Source organism: Dermacentor silvarum, chromosome 6 (assembly GCF_013339745.2).
Source record: "Dermacentor silvarum isolate Dsil-2018 chromosome 6, BIME_Dsil_1.4, whole genome shotgun sequence".
NCBI classification, from domain to species: Eukaryota; Metazoa; Arthropoda; class Arachnida; order Ixodida; family Ixodidae; genus Dermacentor; species Dermacentor silvarum.
Window position 1 is genome coordinate 84551730 of NC_051159.1, and position 19940 is coordinate 84571669.

The window sequence follows — 19940 nt, forward strand, 5'->3', positions numbered from 1 at the left end:
TCTGCTTCGAATTCTATTTATGTGCAAGTCTTGCAGTGCTCGTTTCAGTTCTTTGAATTTACTATACATCGCAGCGGCCAGGAAGCAAGAAATGCATATACACATGTTTTGCTGGAAATGCTCCTTCAGCGCTGTCTTTATAACATATGTGCGGCTGTCAGAAGCATTTTATGACATTCAAGAAAATCCTACGGGCCCGTCGGCAGCGTCAGGTGCGTTTTCGTTCCATACACTGCCAGCATATGTCAATATTCCCGTTTATTTTCTTCCTTGCAGTTGTAGATATACAATTTTCTTGGTGCAAGAATTTTTGGAATAGATTGTGCCGAATTCTAGTTCATGAAGAGAGGCGAAGACAATGTGCATGCCGCTGTCAGTATTGACTTATCCCACCCTGTGTTTCTATATGTTACGAATTGCTGCACATTCTTTACATCGGCAGCTGGTACGGTTTCTCTCGGCTATCGGTGTTTTTGTCCGCGACGAGCCAAAAACAATCATCAACATGTCGCCATCCTCGAAAGAAGAATTCATCATGAAAAAAAATCTGGATTTGTTCCGAGTAAGGATTAGATTAAGGGTGTGCTACGTGTGGATTGTCATGCCATCGTCGTCAATGTGTCCCCGGGCCCCTTGTAAGTGTATTGGGGTAGCGATTAATTACTTTATTTCTTTGGACATCTCGAATAATTATTATACAGTTAGACTAATCATTGCAGAATAAATAATTTACGTGCTCTGCGTAATGTTGTTAGTTCGCCCTTTCGACATCATGTGACATTTTCAGGTCGCTGTGCTTGCTTTTATTGGCATTGTTACTTGCAATGTGCGTAGTTCTTGCAGAGAGCCACGTCCGACCACATGCCACCTCAGCCATGATGTATGGTTGGCGCACCGTTATTATGCTCTTACGGAAAAAGAAAACAAAAAGAGATATGGCTGTTCTTACAATTTGTAAGAACACCTGCGATGAGGAAATTAAGTTTTGAAACTTATTAGGAGGAGCACTACACGACGGCACATTTTGCAAGGAACCCAGTCAACGCTTTTGCAATGAAATTAAGATTGATGTAGGAGAGGCCATTTGTCACGCCTTTTGAAGAGGCCGTTCGTCACACCTGATACAGCAGAATTCGTTATTGAATGCATTAAGCATACGCGCTAAGACTGGCCTCAGAAACAGCAAGCGCTTAAAACTGATTAATCTACTCTACCTGTGCTTGCGCATGAGATCAAAATTAGAGGTTTGACGGGCAAACAACACGCGAAGCGTAAGCAGATAAATCGAACAACCAAAGAACAAGGATTGGTCTTTCTTTAGAAGGTAGGAACAGAGCAGTGAGAATTTAAGGAGAAACTATAGTTAGCTAAAACTTAAGTAATGTCAAAAGGAAAAAAGCGGCCTTAGAAATGACAAGAATAAGAGCAACCAGATTAAGAGCGTGCCAGGTCCGTTCACCTGTTCATTGTTTAACTAGACTCCCGTTATAATAAATATTTCTACACCAGGGAAACAACAGACAGTTAGGGACAAAAGAATATATCATCGAATAGACAGGCAATAAAAAAAGTTGTCGCAGTTTCACCTGAAAGGCGAAGCATCAGTTGCGATAGCAAACTTGTAGAAAGCTATACGCAGTAATTATAGTAGCTTTATCAGCTGTATAAACTTTGACATGCAGCAGCACCGGCCACACGCAGAACTTGTCGACGCCGTCGGCGTTTTGCCCGCGTTCGCACAAAATGCGTGCGGTGTTGGTGACTCTTGCCGGAGCCTCTGATATAAATAGGCACTTGGTGCTGCAGCTAAACGTCGCCTCCCTTCCCTCCCCCCCCCCCCCCCCCCCGGCCTTTCGCGCGTCGGAAGAAGGCGCGTTTGCTCTACATATATGGTGATTGTAAAGGAGGAAAGAGACGCCTACTTCTGCAGCCCTTAAGGGAGCACGGCGCAGAACGCACGTTTGTTCTCCGCCGTGGGTTCACTCCCCGTGAAAGCGCGCGCCCCTCGCGCCCTTTCACTCGCACATACAGCGTTCGGCGGCGCGCGACGACGATTTCATCTCCATTGACGTCATACGGAACCTCACGGCGACGGCGACGCCGACGGCAGAAATCTGCTTTGGAGTGTCCATATAAGTGCTATCGCAATAAAATTGTAGCGAGTGGAGCCGGAGCTGAGTTAATATAAAATGATAAAGGTGCAAGTTGGAATGAGCTAGCACAAGACAGGGGTAATTGGAGATCGCAGGGAGAGGCCTTCGTCCTACAGTGGACATAAATATACGCTGATGATGACGATTAAAGAACAAGAAAAAAAGCAAATTTTCAGCTGAACTGTGCAGACGTGACCGGTAAAAGCTTCAGTTCTATAATGACAGCTCGTTTTTTCCCCCGACCACTCAGCTTAGTGAGTCGTAATCTCACATTTTTTCTCATTGTGTGCATTTCATTGGTTGCTCGGAGGAGGCACACCCATCCTAACAATTAACTCGAAGCACGATGCCCTGCAGTATGCTATTATAAGCTCCACGTCGAAGCAACAATGCAGCGGGAGTCGGAGTTCATAGGGAAACTACATTGTGAGTGCATGCATTTGCGTTCCTGTATCGACAAACGGATTCGTTGCTCTTCCTCCTTGTCTGCACAACATGCTATGTGCTGCCGCTCTTGCAGTACGGAGACAGCTACCGCGTGCATCGTCGAGAGAGTGCATGCGCATGTTTGTGTAGCACGCATCACATTTTTACACAGCCCCTTCTGTTGTGACGGGCATGCATGCGTTTTTAAGCGAAAGCTTCATTACGCTACCTCGGGCAGCCGTCGGCGACTCAACAGTTTTCACCTTGAGAGCTAGAGGTCAACCAGAAGAGAGCATTAAGGCGCATTTAGTCCGACGTTATCGGTGTGTGCGTGCGGGCGAGCGTCATCAGACGCCGGGCGCGTCGGAGCACATAGGCCGCGCGTCCGGTTACGTTAACGGCGCCAGAACGTCGAACCATTGGTCGAACTATAGCCGCTGTTGTTCTCGCCAACGTGACATAACGTGTGCGCGCGTTCACGCTACGTCGAACTATATTTAGGCCTTTGGAGCCCTGAAATGAGACATTGCCGCCGTTGCCCGAGTATAGTTGGGCCCGGCTGCGAGTTGCAACCAAGTCTCACTACTTTACTGATCATCGCAGTGTCTTCATAGACATAAAAATGATGAATAAACACTGTATTCATTGCAAACATGCCTGTATATCATTGCGAAACCACACCTCGGCCACAGCTCGACAATGGGCCTAGCCAGGGCAGTGAAGCTTTCGCTATCAACTAGGGTTAACCAAAGCTACACCACACCAATTTTTTCTACTACTCTTACCGCGGCATCAACACTTATTAATTCGCAGGTGTGTTTCTGTAGTGGGCTCCCTTCTTCCCCGCCTCTTAGACATTTCCCGCCTTTACCACTTCCCAACCATTATTTAATTCCCATTTACTCTGGCAGTTTATTTTCACTTTCGTTTTGTTGTTCACTTCGGTCTTCCGACGGTAAGGATATCTTTCCCCTTTCCATCAACAGAACTTCATTCAGTTCCGTTCTACGCCGACCGCGCTGTGCCTATATTTTGCGCACCTTTTCTTTTGTGCCTAGGTGTGCCATCCTCACTTAGGCGAAGGTAGCCTGACTAATGGCCTATATTCAGTAATGCTTACGATATACTCGCCATTACCTGCGACAAAACACGATTTACAAGAACGGGCTTTTCCCCACAAACACCCTAGCTGCAAGGAAGCACGCTTTCAAGGAGCATTCTCTACGCGTGTCGGCACCTTCAAATTCCTGTCAGTTCTTTTTTTGCATTCGCAAACACTCGCCTGTAAAAAAACGGTCAACTGCTTCTTCGCACTCACCTGCCGGCACGATAGAGAAGGCGCACGGGTCCCGCTGAATGCCCACAGAGTTCGTGCCCCAGCAAAGCAGCGTACCGTAGTCGTCGTCCGAGCGCACAGAGAACGCCAGTGTGCTTCGGGAGCCGCTTGAAGAAGCGTCCTGCGGCGCCAGGTCTCGGCGCCGGCCGGAAGCCGAGCTGTTGAAAACCCATCGGAAAGTGGTCTCGGCTGGGTCGGCGTCCAGCTCGCAGCGCACCGACACTGTCTCTTGCTTGGAGGCGCCGTACACCCACTTCTGGTGGGTCTTGCACACGGGAGCGTCTGGAATGAGGAAATGCTTCGTCTCTATCGGGGTAGGATGAACGATGGCAACTAACTCGTGATAAACAGAAGCTTGTTCACGTTCCTAAACCGAAAAGCATGCAGTATGTGAACCGGAAACCGAGATGCTAACAAAAGTCGAATGAACAACAGGCCGAAAAAACTGCAGGTGTGGATGGAAACTGCCCCATGTCCTTTCTAGACGCACGTGTAACACAGAGCGCACTTCGTAAACAGACGCACCTGCGCGCACCATCGCTTGATCCTTCCACCACGCCTGGGGGATTTATTCTGCAAGTACCGACCGAGCGGCAGATGGTGGTCAAGACAAATTAAAGGCTAGTTCTTATTTGGCAGCCCTGGCCAATGTATCACTCAACAATGGTGGCTGTAAGGCATAAGCGTAAATATGAGCGAGTAAAAAGACGGCGAAGTGGATTAGGGAGCAAATGCAAATATAGAAAATGGTAATAGAGAAAAAAAATGACTCCATCTCCCGCTAAAAGGAACCATGTGTGGATGCGAAGCAGTGGGGAGATGGTTAGCTTGAGCGGGAGATGGTTTCGCGGCAGCGGCCCGAGCGCTCATCGCGGCGCTGCACAGGAGAGAGAATGAGGCGCGCGCGCTCCGTCATTTTCATACCGCGGAACTATCATGGCGCCCCCAGTGGAGTATGCAGCTATCGCACCACCTGTCGAGCGCGCCGCTCCGGATTCGCAAAGGAGAGAAAGGGGGGAGGGTAGGAGAGGAGAGAGAGAGGGGGAGGGGACGCGGGACCACAGACAGAGCCGCCGGCAAGAAATGCTTCGCATTAAAAAAAGCACAAACTCGGTAGATCTTATGCGATTGTAATGGATTGTAATAAACGTTATTAGGATCGGCGCACTCATGTTTGATTGTGCGACCTCCGAGGTCGGCCTGCTTTATTCTGCGTCGACACAAACAATGAAGGGCGGCGAGTGTTGATTAAAATGCTATCACCTTAAAGGAATGTACTGATAGGCAGAATACGTCATGCATAAAACAAAAAACAAGGAAACCAGTGCATGGATTATAGAAAAGGAGTGGACACAAAAGAACGAGAATGTGCTGAGGGCAATAGGGATGAGATGAATCAAAGAGTTTACGGAAAACAGCCGGAGAAAACAGCCGGAAAAAAGCTGCAGGTGTAATTCCGAAGCAGGAGTCAAGTCCCTCCGTTGCGCAAAATTCGTTTGCCCGATCGCAAATGAAAGGATGAGAGTGTATGCTTCCGGGAGCTAAACCAAGGCTGTGAGATATGGCGCAGTGGAAAATTTGAGAATAATTTCGACCGACTGATACTGTGCAGGCAACTGTTTTAACAAAAGCAGTTGCTCGTCCCAAATTTATTTAGGCGCGACCGCGACGGCGAAAAACCGAACGAGTCTGACTGTTCTCATAATAAGAGACACACGGCAGCCGAGCCACTGAGGTCAGTGCCCGTACGAGAACTATGACTATAGTTGTGAGGTCGTTTACGCATAATATGTGAAAAGTAGGAGGACACTTACTTGTGCACGTCTGTATAATTATGTTGAACATTCACGTAAATAAACCAATAAAAAAAAGCTTCACGTGCTTGTGCCTCTGCGATCAAAGTTACCAAGCACTCCAGGTGCTAATTATTTTATACCAGGGAGCACTTGCGTATCGCCTTTATTTTTGAATTGGAGACTGGTTGGTCGGAAGGACTGAAAACGGACGAAAAGCAATCAAATAAAACGGGAAGTCCCGTGCACCGTTCAGCGCGGTAACGATCACTGACAGCCCCCCTTCCACTCTGGCTGCCAGTATTTTTTTTTTTTTTTTTGCAGGTAAATAACAGTAACGGGCCTGAGCGGTACCATTTGCAAGGCGCACACGCTCGAAGAATAATGGCGAGACGACCACTCGCTTTATTTTTTTTTCTGTCTCACTTTTTTTTCTATATCGCATATCTGCGTCGCGCCGGCTCACTGGGTTTTTCGGAACGCGCAAGGTGGATCACATTATTCCCACGTAAAATGCTTCCCAACAGGGCACACGTGCGCATATTTCGCTTTCTGCCACATTAATTATTCGGATGCACGATCGCCGAAGCGTAGGCAACGTCTCTAGGACGAGCTCCGTAGGGATAAGGTGGCAAGTAAAGTATAGTACACGTAGCACAGCGGGAATTTATCGGAATTACTCCCGGTATTTGCAACTTTGTTAGATTTAGCAAGTGTTTACTTTTCCGATGACACGTGCCTGCTATGTTGGCTTTATTTTGTAGCATGTTTTTTTTTACCATGGTGATCATGAACAAAGTCAAATGACTTGCAAATTTTCGCGTACTTTCAAAAAAAAAAAGAAAAGATTTCGTAACACAGCCTGTCCCACATCACTCACCCTATCAGTGGCGCAGAAGCTGCGTACGCAACGTGACTGGTGAACGTGGCGAGTTGGGCGTGTTGGTACATTATTACGAGAGCTGCAGCGCAATTAAGCACAAGGACGAAACAGAGAAATGACGATCAGCGCTCGTCCTGGTCGTTTCTCTGTGTCGTCCTTGTGTTTTATTGCGCTGCAGTTCTCGTAATAGTGACTGGTGGCTCTGAGTGTTTAACTTAAAATTTTTTTTGCCTCACTGTCCATTCGCACGTAACACGTACTCCCACCCGATCGTATGCGACTGTTCGTTTATTTCATCTTGCTGTACGGAAGGCCGTCTTATGACTTATTCTCAACTTTATGTTCTTTCATGTGACTCTATTTATATCAATAATTCTATATATTTACAACGCACACACACCCACACCTACACCCACACCTACACCCACACACGCACGCACGCACGCACGCACGCACGCACGCACGCACGCACGCACGCACGCACGCACGCACGCACGCACGCACATGTAGATTACTTAGTGACGGATCTCAACACATAGTACCAACATATGTTGGTTTATTTCATCAGTGAATCACAGGCGTCAAATGAATCACAACAATGCATTTTAGGGAATTGCATATTGACATACATACATACATACATACATACATACATACATACATACATACATACATACATACATACATACATACATACATACATACATACATACATACATACATACATACATACATACATACATACATACATACATACATACATACATACATACATATCTAAATGTATCAACGCTATCAGGTGATTTATGATCAATAGCGGCTAGTCAATTCTCTTTGTTCCTTTCTCTTTTTTTCTTTCGGTGAACTCTCTGTTTCCCCGTATCCAGAATGTATTATAGCTAGGCGCCTCTTACGCACATAAAACAATACAGCGTCATTGTCTTGCCTTCCGTTTTAGCAAAAAAAAAAAGGAAATAGTAGAACAAATGAAAGAATAATACCAAACAACAAAAACTGATTTCAGGTCGCATCCGTTGCTTCGTGCCAGATTTTACTTTTCCAAGAAGGTTGGCCTTACCGCGTACGGTTGCTGTGAGTCGCATTTAGGATGAATAACTTTGTTTAGAAAAAAAAAAGAAAGACGTTGAAGCGAGAAAGGCCGTAATATGACAAGTTCAATAATAAAGAAAAATTATGAAACAATAATTCGGGAATGATTTAAAGAGCCCGACACGAATATTATGGAGTGGCTGTTGAATACAAAGCAGGCGGGATATAATGCTGGAAGCGGAAATGATAGCAGGATAGCAGAGAAACCGTTGATCTTGTTGTCGTAGTAATGTTTCAAGAAAAAAAATATTTTATGCTTCAAAGCTTTCTAAGCGCGAGAAAAAAAAAGATTAAAAAAAAAAACCGTTGGGTGGAGGCTGTACGCATTGTTAAGGTGTCAGGAGCGGTGCCTATACAGTAAGAAATACGCACATAGGAGGCGCATGCTCTTTTTTTTTTTGCCCTGCGTTAATGCGCAGCGAAAAGAAAAAAGTTTTATAGACTGAAAATTGCTCAGCCGCAACGCTTTTCAAGCCCGACGACACAAGATCATGGCAGGATAATACGGGTTAGGCTTCACCATGCTCCTAGAAAATTGCGAACTCTCAAAAATTGAGTACTAATTGAATGAAAAAAAATTAAATAGAGATAGAGAGAGAGAGAGAGAGAGAGAGAGAGAGAGGCAAGATTGTGATAAACTTTTGCATGAGAAAAGACAAGAAAGGTGCTTGGCTTATCTTATGGCGAGTAAGGGTCGCACTATTCAGAGAAACACTAGACAGTACTTGGTTTTAAATGTTATACAAAATATAGGTTTATCTATTCTTAATGTTTTTAAACATGTATATACCTTTGCTCTATGACAAAATGTCCCCGAACAAGGTAGATGTGGTGACATACCGGGCAGGTCGTAGGTTAGTGTTATTTTGACTACTTCAATCATGGTTAAACTGTTCATGATCTTCTAGCGATTCATAATAGTGCAGCGAGAAAGTGCAGTGACAAATTATTTGCTAGCGCTCATTAAGCAAGGACGCTGGAAAAGAAAATGCCTCACTATTGATTTTTCAATGTAGCCCTCGCAATAACGACGTTCAAAAGTGGCCGATAGAATGTTATTGTTTTATTTTTGTCACCTGGAAATTTGAGTATAGTTTTTTTTATTCGATAAAAAGAGTTGACGTCCCTGGTATTAGGTGCTCTTGATTAGTTCGCGGGCCAGGGACACTGATGGATTGGCTGGGAAAAAAGTGATAAGGCTCCACTTCAACATAGATGGATCTGGCAACAGCCTAATTGAAGTTTAAGCGCATTGAAAGGCGAACAAGACAGATAAGGAGAGAAGTGGTGAACCGACTTTTCTACTGGGCGGGCTGCTTTGAACTAACAGCAAAATGTGCACGGCAGTAGTAGAGGAAGAGGAACGAAAGAAAGATAATGAAATTAAAATTCATAGAAAGATACGTTGAACTGAAGCCTTATCAAGGAACAATAATGCAAAAAGATAAGTGTGAGAGTAATTATATTGGCAATAATAATACATATTAAAAAACCAACATGTCTTTTTTGAAAAAAAAAATGATGTCCCACGTATCATAAAAAAAGACACACCAAAAACGACAACGCGTCTACTTGCATATTAGTGTTCTCCCGAATTTATGCCAGCTGACGTGGTGCTTTCTCTAACGGAGGACAAGAAAGAACAACAAGACGGTTCTGCAGAAAAAAAATTATGAAAAGCTCGCCTATACAGCGCAACATAGAGGTATATATTTAAAACGTGGAGTTTCTTGCCTTCCTGCTGAGGCTGTCGAGTAAAGCATAAGAACGCGTCTCAGTCTACGGTATACCATATGGCTTCCTGGTTGCATCGTGGGACAGAAATGACACCTAACGTAAGTTGTAAAATTTACGTCATTAAAGCAGCGCGCTCGTGATTTCCTCGGTGGCGCCTGACAGAAGCACAAAAAGAATAGATAATTTCATCTATAGCATAACAAGATTCGAACAAATCGTGTTTTAAAACAATAAAAGAAAAATGAGGCTGGAATGGCTCCGGTAATTTTATTATCGAGTATTTCTGCAGACATTACCAGAGCCTTGCCTATAGAAGGAGTCCGAGGTGCGCATCAAAAATTCCCTTTATCGGATATGCGCAGGAAGAGGAAATAAAAATTGCAGTAGCGAGCACCTTGATGGGCGTTAACTGCCTCGGAGCCCCCCCCCCCCCCCCCCCCCCCCCCAAAAAAAAAAAAAAAAAAAAAGAAAAGAAAAAAAGAAAACAGACGCTGCAGAAAAGAGGAGAAAATAAAAGCGAGAGTAAACGAAGACGAGGCAAGGAAACGTGCTGGCGAACACTAACACTAACAGACGGGCGGAGCTGCCTACGCCTCGAAGAATTCACTTCATGGACGATTTCCGAAACGATGCCTCATTTCAATCAAGTACAACAGGGCACAACACTGAGCTGAAGAACGGTAAAGTTAAGGAAAATAAAGATAGACGGACGCACGAATTCTTGCTGCGCTCAGCCATTCCAGCCGGGTGCCCGAAAGCCGACGGCACCATTAAACAGAGAGGCAATGATCAATTCATGCGTGCTCGAAAACAGGCGCCCATAGGGCCCGTAAAAATAATAACGAACCGCACTTTTTCCTTGCGAAGCGGCGCCGCTATGTATATATATAAAAAAATTTGAAAAAGTGCGCGGATGATGTTGACTCGCTGCTTCGTTTTTTTTCTCCGTTGCGCACTAAAGATTTTTCAAAAAATGAAATAAAAAGAAGTTGAGAAACAACACATTGGCTTCTGCTGCAGTGAACTGGACTTCGGTCACGAAGCTACGCTCCATCTGAGTATGAAATTTTTTTGCCCTGCTTATTTCGAGCTGGTTGGAGAGACAAAAGAACGTTGGACGTGAACCGTTGGAACACACTTGGGAGAGCCGGCGCTGCCTCAGCAGCGCCGGCTCCGGCATCGGTGGTGCCCGCGTGCTATAGGAAATAGTTAGCCATAAAATAAAACTGCACTCGACAACGATCAGAACGAGGCGAAGAGAGAGAGAGAAGGAGGAGAAAAAGAAGCACGTGGCAACAGCGTGGGTTCGAAAGCGCACATAGAGAAAGAAAGGAAGGAAGGAAGAAATAGGGAAAGAAAGAGTCGAGAATCAGGTAGATGTACATTATATAGGCCAGATTCTCGTTTCTGGAAACAACGTTTCGCCCTGGTACAGACAGAAGGAAGGATGAAATGAGATAAATAAAGAAAACAGCGAAGTAAACGAGGCCTGGCGTGTACAGGAAGGAAAAAAAAATAAAGAGCGAGCTTGAGACTAGCGCGAGTTTCGGGATTCCAGGAGGCCCTCCTAGAGATGGGCGCACGTGTGGTATATTTCCTTGTTTAGGTCCCAACGGGACACCCCGTGCGACGAGCGTCGGCATAACCATCGCCACGAGCTTCACTCACACCGCGAGGGCGCTGCTGACGAAGGGAACCGTCGCGTCGGATAACACGTTGGAGCTGAGTCGCCTAGTTGGTAGAGGGTGGGGGGGAGGCGGTGTTTGGCGAGCGAGGCCCTGGTCGTCGCGAAACCTGCGCGCTGCATCTCGCCACCCGGTTATCAAAGATTGAAGACGTGCCGGCAGAAGCAGGAAAGCCGCCTTTCCAAGCATCTCGACCCATTTTTTTTTGTTTCCGTTCCTTTCGCTTATATAAATCCTTTCGTTTCTACGTTTCCTGTCTCTGTAGCATCGCCACGTTGCCTCTTCTGCCTCCACTACGCGTCACAGCTCTCACACCCTCCCTCCCGTTTTCGCCTTACATCGAGCGTCTCGATATGCCATCTTCGAGATGAGCGCACCGCCATCCGTTCGCGTGTTCACAGTACTTGCCTCTATCTTTTCTTTTCAGCTCTTCCAACCGTCCCTCGGCTTTCGCTTTTGCCGGCAGCTTCCACGCCCTCCAATGGCTCGTACGAGCACTTCTCGCTAACCCTTTCATCCTCCTCACCAAGTGTGACGCAAACCGTTAACTTTTACGGCGCCATAAAATCGCCATAACCTTCGTTCCTTCCGTGGAACAAAGAAAGAAAAAGAGGGAAGAAAAAATGCGGCGTTTGTAGAAAGCAACATTTTCTCGTTCTGGCTTCCTTTCTTTTTTGTTTTTCTTTTCTTCGCACCACAGTGAAACGCGCACGTTCACGCGTCCATGTGCGGGCAAACACTCGCTTCCTTCCTTGTTCGGCGCTGTCTCCTGCTGCTCCCTCCATCGCCACTCTTTCGCTCTTGTTACGAGAACGGGCTGCAGTGTTCCAGCTCTTTCGCGTTATGGAACAGGGCCACTAGTGGTGTCAAGGGAGAAAGCGCGCGATGCACCGCCACAGTGCCTCTGCTACGCGCGAGATAGAATCAACTAATAAGAAATAAAGAAACCAAACCATCGGCACCCGTCTGCATCCGTTTTAGCGTTCGCTCCCAAGGCAATACGAAACAAAGGCGGCACACAGAAAGGGGGGAAGTAAAACAATGCGCGCGCAAATTAGAGCCTGAAGAATCAAGACAGGGAAATGAAAATGTAGAACGAAGAAGAAGCAAGCAGGCCGTCGACGCGCTCTCAAGAACAGGGACAGGAAATTTGAATGGCAAATCTGTTGAAAAATGACGCGGGAAGTGGTGGCCCAGGCTTTCTCTCTTGCCGGTCCGGGGATCAGCTCGCCGATATATATATATATATATATATATATATATATATATCACTATACGTGGCGCAACTCTTCGCCATCGGTCGTCGTCGTGGTGTGAGCCGTCCTTATGGGGGGGGGGGGGGGTCTGTTTTGTCTGTTTGCGAGGGCTCAGTCCGGCTTTAATGCAGCTTCGACTGCCTCTAACAGCCACGCTCCGCCGCCGCACCCCACTACTGCTGCAGGAAGCACTTCCGCCCTTGGGAGTGCTTGCTCCCAACGCATGCATACAAAGCGAGCTGGCCGGATGACTGCTGGCCGAGACGCGCAAAGCCCCAGGAGCGCTTTCAATAAACTGCGCTGCGCTATGCCTAGCAGTCCTTCATCAGAGAGGAAGTTGGAGTGGGCCGAGATGGGCGAGCAGAGCATGCATTCATATGGTGTGTATGACAGGACTAGGGGAAAAAAGGAAAGGGTTGCGGGAGCACTGGGCCACCGCCGAGATGAGGACACAGAAGAAAAGACGCTGTTGACACTGCTCTCTGACGCCACAGCATTGTCGGCGGCGCATATATTGCCAGACAGTGCTTGTGTTTCAGGCTGCTTTTGTTGGGCAAAGAGCAACTATGCTGGGTGGAAGGTTTCTTGATAAGTTCCCTTCTGCTCCAGCAAACAAAGCTGGCACTCATGAATAATCACGCTTTGCGAAAGGGGGCAGGATTTATCTTTCACTTTAGTACCTGAAAGACCACTTATGGGGTATTACATAAGGGGCGGGAACATAAGAAAATGAATGCGACGTTGTCCACAATGTTATTTACAAAATACGATTATTTGGTTCATCAAGCAGTTTAGCGAAGGTAAGTTAAAAGTAGTCTTGGAACTATCTCGTAGAGATTTCCCGCGCGTGATCTTTCACCGCTCGTATCCTGTCATGGTATGATAATGTCAATCGCGTTGCCTTGAGTTAGAAAGAGTACACTTACGAGAGCAGTTAAAGAAAAACATTAGGACGGTGATGAAACTGCCACCATCAATTAAAGTAATAGAGGCGATAACTGCGCCGTTTCTGGCGCGTGCTATTTCGCCATGACCGCTGCGCCTCATTTGTCACATGGTTACATCGACACTGTGAGCTGCAATTGTAGTCATTTGTTTCCAAGCAGCACACGCCACCCCACGCTGTATCACGCTAATTTCTGTGCCCTCTTGTTTACGACCGATGTGTTGCTGCACTCAGTAAAGCCGCTCTCGGGAGGGCCTGGCATGGATGCCAGCTAATTAGCATTTGCTTACTTATATTTTCTGGCGGGTTGTTTTTGACGCACATGTACAGACACGCACAAGCAAGCATGCACACACGCCACACCACGCCTGTAACTTCAACTTACGTAACGAGAATAACAGAAGCGGTATTCTCCTCACAAGTTCTATGAATGCAGAGAAGCTAGCTTTAAAGTCGTTTTCAGCGAGCAACACATGCGGGAACACACTCAAGAACACTATTGTAGCGCGTCGGAGGCGTCGCACACAGGATCTCGCGTGTAAAGTGCAAATAATGGTTGAGAATTATAGGCTTGTCATTACAGACGTTGTGGGATTTACTGGCAGGAGCTTAGAAGCGGGGGTCTATTAAGGGACACTGGCGGAATTTCCGGTGTGGAGACGGAGTGAGTACTTGTATCCGCTAAAACTATGTACTTATTCTGAACACGTCCCTGCACGCCGTGTACATTGACGAAAACGGAGAAGAAAAAAATTCAGAGCCCTTCGACTACTGTGAAGATGGAAGCCAGTGAAGTTGTGACTATGATGGGTCTGCTGTCGTGAACATTGCTATAGTGAATGTATATGTTATCATTATTGATTATATTGAGCGTCTTCGGCATGTTCGTCAAAGAGCAAGGACACCGACGTCTTGTTTTCGCCCGGCCCGATGGCCAAGTAGTGCATTTACTGCGCCAATTCCGCCCCATAGTCGTAGACTAGCGAATGAGCCACAGCGTTCATAGCCGCGGCACACTGCACGGCAGCGTCAGGATCCTGTGAGATCTCTACCGCGCCTGCTCTCGGCGGCTCATACCCACATATCCAACGTGGGTATGAGCCACACGTGATTCTTTCTTTCTTTCTTTCTTTCTTTCTTTCTTTCTTTCTTTCTTTCTTTCTTTCTTTCTTTCTTTCTTTCTTTCTTTCTTTCTTTCTCTTTCTTTCTTTCTTTCTTTCTTTCTTTCTTTCTTAGATGCAGCACTATATGCAGTTTGCAGCACTATGTGCAGATACAGCACTATATGCAGTCCTAGATGCAGCACTATATGCAGTTTGCAGCACTATGTGCAGATACAGCACTATATGCAGTCCTAGATGCAGCACTATATGCAGTTTGCAGCACTATGTGCAGATATCGCACTATATGCAGTCCTAGATGCAGCACTATGTGCAGTTTGCAGCACTATGTGCAGATACAGCACTATATGCAGTCCTAGATGCAGCACTATATGCAGTTCCTAGATGCAGCACTATATGCAGTTCCTAGAATGCAGCACTAGATGCAGTTTCCTAGATGCAGCACTATAGAAGACAGCACTGTACTGAAAGTCTGTGCAAACTATTCTTACTTAGTTTTGCTGTTGCCCTGAACTAAGGAGGTATTCCCATAGAACAAATTAAAGTATCGTATTTGAAAGCATCAAATCAGAAGCAATCGCTCCATAATTTGCCGTACGAACTTTTATAGGTAAGTGCCTTTTGCGAACAAATAATCCCTTATATGTTTTTATGTTTGCCTTTTGATGCTTTTTGAATTCTTCGCCAATCATTATCTTTCTCTCTTTCTTTCTTTCTTTCTTTTCTTTATTTCTTGTGCCTGGCTCATGCGCGCCTATCCCTGGCTCCTACCCGCATATCCAATGTGGGCTACGCGCCACGCGTGCTTTTATTATCGTTAATCTTGACGTAACTGACGAGCACGTGATGTTAATGATGTCATGACCTATCAGTCATGTTAGTCATCTGTTTGAATTCCTGTGCTAAGGCACAACTGGCGGGAAACCGCCACGCACATGGAGCCGAAATGACGGTGATGATAGTTTTTTCTACACGCGGACGCTATCCTGGGGGAACTAGCCATTAAAAACTTCGCCTGTAAAAAATAGATAGATATAGATAGATAGATAGATAGATAGATAGATTTTAATGAGAGGCGGACAGAGTTTGGCGAAATGCCTGACATGCTAATCCTGATTATTTTTTCGTAAGGGGATGTACAGCGCTGATCGCATTAATGTAGATGTGGATCACACTAACGTTCGTCAGCGTATTGGTGGCTTTGACTGCGTCATGCATGGCTTGCAGCTAGAGTAGCAAGGCGTCTTAATTTTCTGTCTCGTAGCAATTTGAGTATCTTGAATTTGAGGATGCCCTGTATTAACACGGTTGGCTCATCCTCCCCGTGATAAAACACCCGTGTCAATGTAGGCCACGCAATGTCCACGAGATACAGTCGTATCTGGAACTCTTGGGGGTTGATCACGTTGCTGAAGATTATTATATAGGGTGTCCCAGCTAACGTTAGCCAAGCTGTTCAACGTAAAAAAGAAAGATCGAAAAAACGCGGTGCAAAATACGACTTTAATACCTACGGTGCTCTGTCGTCAGACCTCTGACGACCGATTACCGTAGTTTTACAACTGTATCTTGCACTGTGTTTTTCTAATATTTTTTTCGTTGAACGATGTAACGTTAGCTGGGGCACACGCTATACTCCGCACGCGTACAGTGATAAGAATAGAGAGAAAGCCAGTCTCCCAACCGAATGAATTGTGACTATGGTGGTGCTATTTTGGTTCGTCTTTATTTACGACAATATTTACACGTGTAGTTAGCCTTGAAAGTGTACAGCCGAGCCGAAAAAAAACTGAATAAATTAAGTTTTGATTACGCTAACTTAACGAAAATGATCTGACAGACACAGACAAGAAACAGACGAGTCTGGTATTATTTGAGTCCGTCCACCGGGGGCTTTGAGTTAAGTTACCATAGTCGGAACACAAGACCAAGTAGCCCGACAATCAGGCCTTCTAAGGGTCATAACAGTTGTGTAAGTTTTTATTTGTAAGCCACATGTGCTTCTTGCCGTGGTAGGGTTAAAGTGTAGGTTGCTAATAATCAAGACGAAATTTTCACGTCACACTGTTTTACCTACCTAAAGAAGCTAAAAAAAAAGGTGACTCACATTTGACGCGCAGGTAGAGGTCGTTGCTGACACCACGTCCTTCCTTGTTGGTGGCGGCGCAGGCGTATCTGCCTCGCTGAGCTCTTTGTACACGTTGCAGCACCAGGCTCTGGGTGCTGACAATTACTCCCGCCGAGGCATTGGCGGGAAGCTCGCGACCCTCGAACAGCCAGCTGACGTCCGTTGTGTACGGATTGGCCACGATCTTGCAATCGAGGTACACGTCCCGCCCTTCCTGTATCTCGGAGTCCTTCAGCTTACCGCCCAGCTGGAGCGTCACCATCGGCGTGTCTGCGGAAACGCGAGAAGTTGAACGGCACAGCTAATAGCCTATGTCGCAACTTTTACATTGTAGTCAATCATCAATGTTGGATCTTGCTCAAGCACTGTAATTGTCGCTTGATCACCTCATCACTGTTCGTCTTTCTTATTGGACCATTTTCTTAACTTTCATGTGTGGCAGTGACACATTAGGTGGAGTGCACTGCCTTGAAACTAAAGTGGTCGTACGGGAGGTGGCGTTTAACCTTCCTCTCATTGGGGCCCGCCAGACTGAGTCTTTTCCAAACATAACTATTTCTTGGGTTTAAGGAGTTACCTTTTTTTCCCCCTGTCAGATCTGTCTAGCTTAACCTCAGCACAGTGTACATCTCCGTATCTTCAGTCATCTCTGTGTAAATAATTATCTCCCGATTTCAGGATAAATGTTTGCATAAAGAGATGTATTTACTCGGCCACAAGTACACGAACGTATTTCTTATACGTGGAGCAAATAGTCCGCGCGAGAGTGTTCTCTACGAAGTAACCATTGCAGAGCAAATATTTTCTCAAGAGCGGCAGGTATAAACCAATACCATGGAGCGTCAACTAGTTGTGGTTGAGGGTGGTGAAGTTGTTGCTTTTTGAGATTATGGCCAACCCAAAGGATCACCTTTGTACATGGAGCCCCCGGAAAGTTGTAATCTGAAACCTAGGGCAAACAACGGGGTTAGAATGGTTTACACACACTTGTTGAGAATACCCGTTTCCTGCGGCATAAAGATAACCGTCTTCCTCTGTGAGATTATAGGATTAGCTAAAGCAAATCTACGGGACTTAGGTGCCCAGCGGTGGTTTAATATTCCAACACGCAAGCACTCGCGCTCAGTGCGTGTTCCCACGCGACTCATACAGTTGCTTACGTTGCTGTAGCCTGTTGCTGAAAAAAAAAGAAAAAAAAAGAACGAAAAGAAAGACAGAGGAGAAAAGCTAAAGTGTAGAAATTGACCCACTTTTGCTGGCGAAAGTGTTCTGACAACACTATATGCGATTGCTATAGCGTTAGTCAACTTGATTAGGTCAATACGCACAATCTGCAGTGAAACTATAGGATGCACACTCCGGTTTCAAGCTGTGTTAACGCCCCAACTTGCAGTGTCCGTGGTGTTTGTTGTTCAGGATGTTATTATTGAATTGCGTTACACCAAACAGCAATAGCGCCGATTTTAATTTCCTTTCGTGGTAGGTGGGTCCGAAGGTCGTACTTTCTTTCACTTCTGCATGTATTTTCTGATAAAATAAGACATTTTTATCTTTCGCTGGCCGCATCACGGCTAAAATTATCTGTGCTTAATGGGTTACAGGCATATGACACTATCTAAGGCGCATTATCTTTTCCAGGTTTTATTCTTTTCTGACCTACGTTACGTTCGCATACCCACAGATAACATCAGTTGATTATCACGTCTACGTTGAAGATACAGTGCGTTGTAATAAATGGCGCACCTCATGCATCCATAGTGCGGCTACGCGTAGTTTCCTAGATGCAGCACTATAGATAACTATATAGATGACAGCACTGTACTGAAAGTCTGTGCGAACTATTCTTACTTAGTTTTGCTGTTGCCCTGAACTGAGGAGGTATTCCCATAACACAAATGAAAGTATCGTATTTGAAAGTATCAAATCAGAAGCAATCGTTCCATAATTTGCCGTACGAACTTTTATAGGTATGTGCAGTGCCTTCTGCGAACAAATAATCTCTCATATATTTTATGTTTGCCTTTTGATGCTTTTTGATTCCTTCGCCAACTAATTGGTTTTACTTTTTCGTCTGCAAAACGTACCGTATATGTGCGATGCATGCTTAAAGTAAATATGAATTCTCAGACAGTGCAGTGTCTACGTCTCTATTTCAGTGTAGCTTGTGCCGTGTTGAAACTGATTACTTGTTATGCTTTCGCTGTTATAACTCGTGCAATGTCAACACCATGTCACACGAACGCACAGCTTATTAGCGCCGCGTCAAAGACGTTAATCTCAGCCCTCTTCCTCCCATGCTAGCACCGCCTGTTCTTTACCCTACACCTCCTTGTCGTATATTCGTCTTTGATAGTTTTGAATGAAATAGCTAGCGCCTTGTCGATAAGATGTCGACCTTTCACAATGAAATACACATGTCTTTTTTTAGCTGGCAAATGAAAAAAAAAGAAAGAAACAACATTCATGGTTACGTTTCTTCTTGAGTCATTATTTCGCGTTTTGGAGATTGATTTATTTGAGAAATAACTGCTCTCGCAGTCGCAAGATGCTCGCAAAGAAAGAACGAAAGAACGAAAGACAGAAAGAAAGGCTGACATTCTACCTATTTCAAAACGTCAATGAACCCAAACGTTACGCTTGCTGCTCTCATATCTGCGCGCTGAGGAACGTAATTTTGGTGCTTTTTATTTCTTTTTCAAACATGAGAAACAATGACGAATGCGCGGGGCGTACAGCTTCCGAGACCTCTAATAAAGAAAACAACAGGACATGCCATCTTCTGGCACGATGGGCTAGACGCGGAAGCAGAACTTTCTCTCCGAGTGCCGCAGGCGAAACGTGAGCTGAGTGCTACGTCTCAAGTGCAGAACACTTATACTAGTTGCATGGCGTGCCCGTCTATTCTATACTTTTTCCTCGCATCTGTATGCGTGTTTAGACCAACCAAGAGGCCCGGAAACTCCTGGCGGACACCACGATGCGTGCCGCTTGCCGAGACACGCATAACTTTATACCCGCTCTTGATTCTAAGAAACTGCACATAACTGCGACCTGAGAGCCCGTCTCGCGTTGCAAGACAAAAGCTAGCACATCAACAAGTAGGCCCGTCCAAATACTCGCGCATGCGTAAACGCAAATATTACGCATATACAAACTGGCTACATATATACCGCGCTCACGAAGGACATGTTTACATGAATCTGTAATAGTGTTTGCGTGTAGCGCCGCACATTCACTATAGAACCTTGCTGGAAATGTATACACATTGTAAATGGGTTGTCATTTGCATAGCTGCTCGCGCTCTTCCATCAATGTCGGCCATTTTTTTCCTTTCGTGTTCTCCCTAAGGGTTTAACGTGGCGAGAC

The 19940-nt window shown here is 45.6% G+C and overlaps 1 protein-coding gene across 1 annotated transcript in view; it reads right to left on the reverse strand.

The window, feature by feature from the left end:
- Positions 1–19940, reverse strand: part of LOC119455699 (protein turtle homolog B-like) — a 298519-nt gene that overhangs the window by 32236 nt on the left and 246343 nt on the right. Inside the window, exons 6-7 of the mRNA XM_037717123.2 lie at positions 16554–16844; positions 3898–4197 (exon numbers count right to left, since the gene is read on the reverse strand). Coding sequence (XP_037573051.1) covers positions 3898–4197; positions 16554–16844 — 591 coding nt within the window. The remainder of the gene's footprint in view (positions 1–3897; positions 4198–16553; positions 16845–19940) is intronic.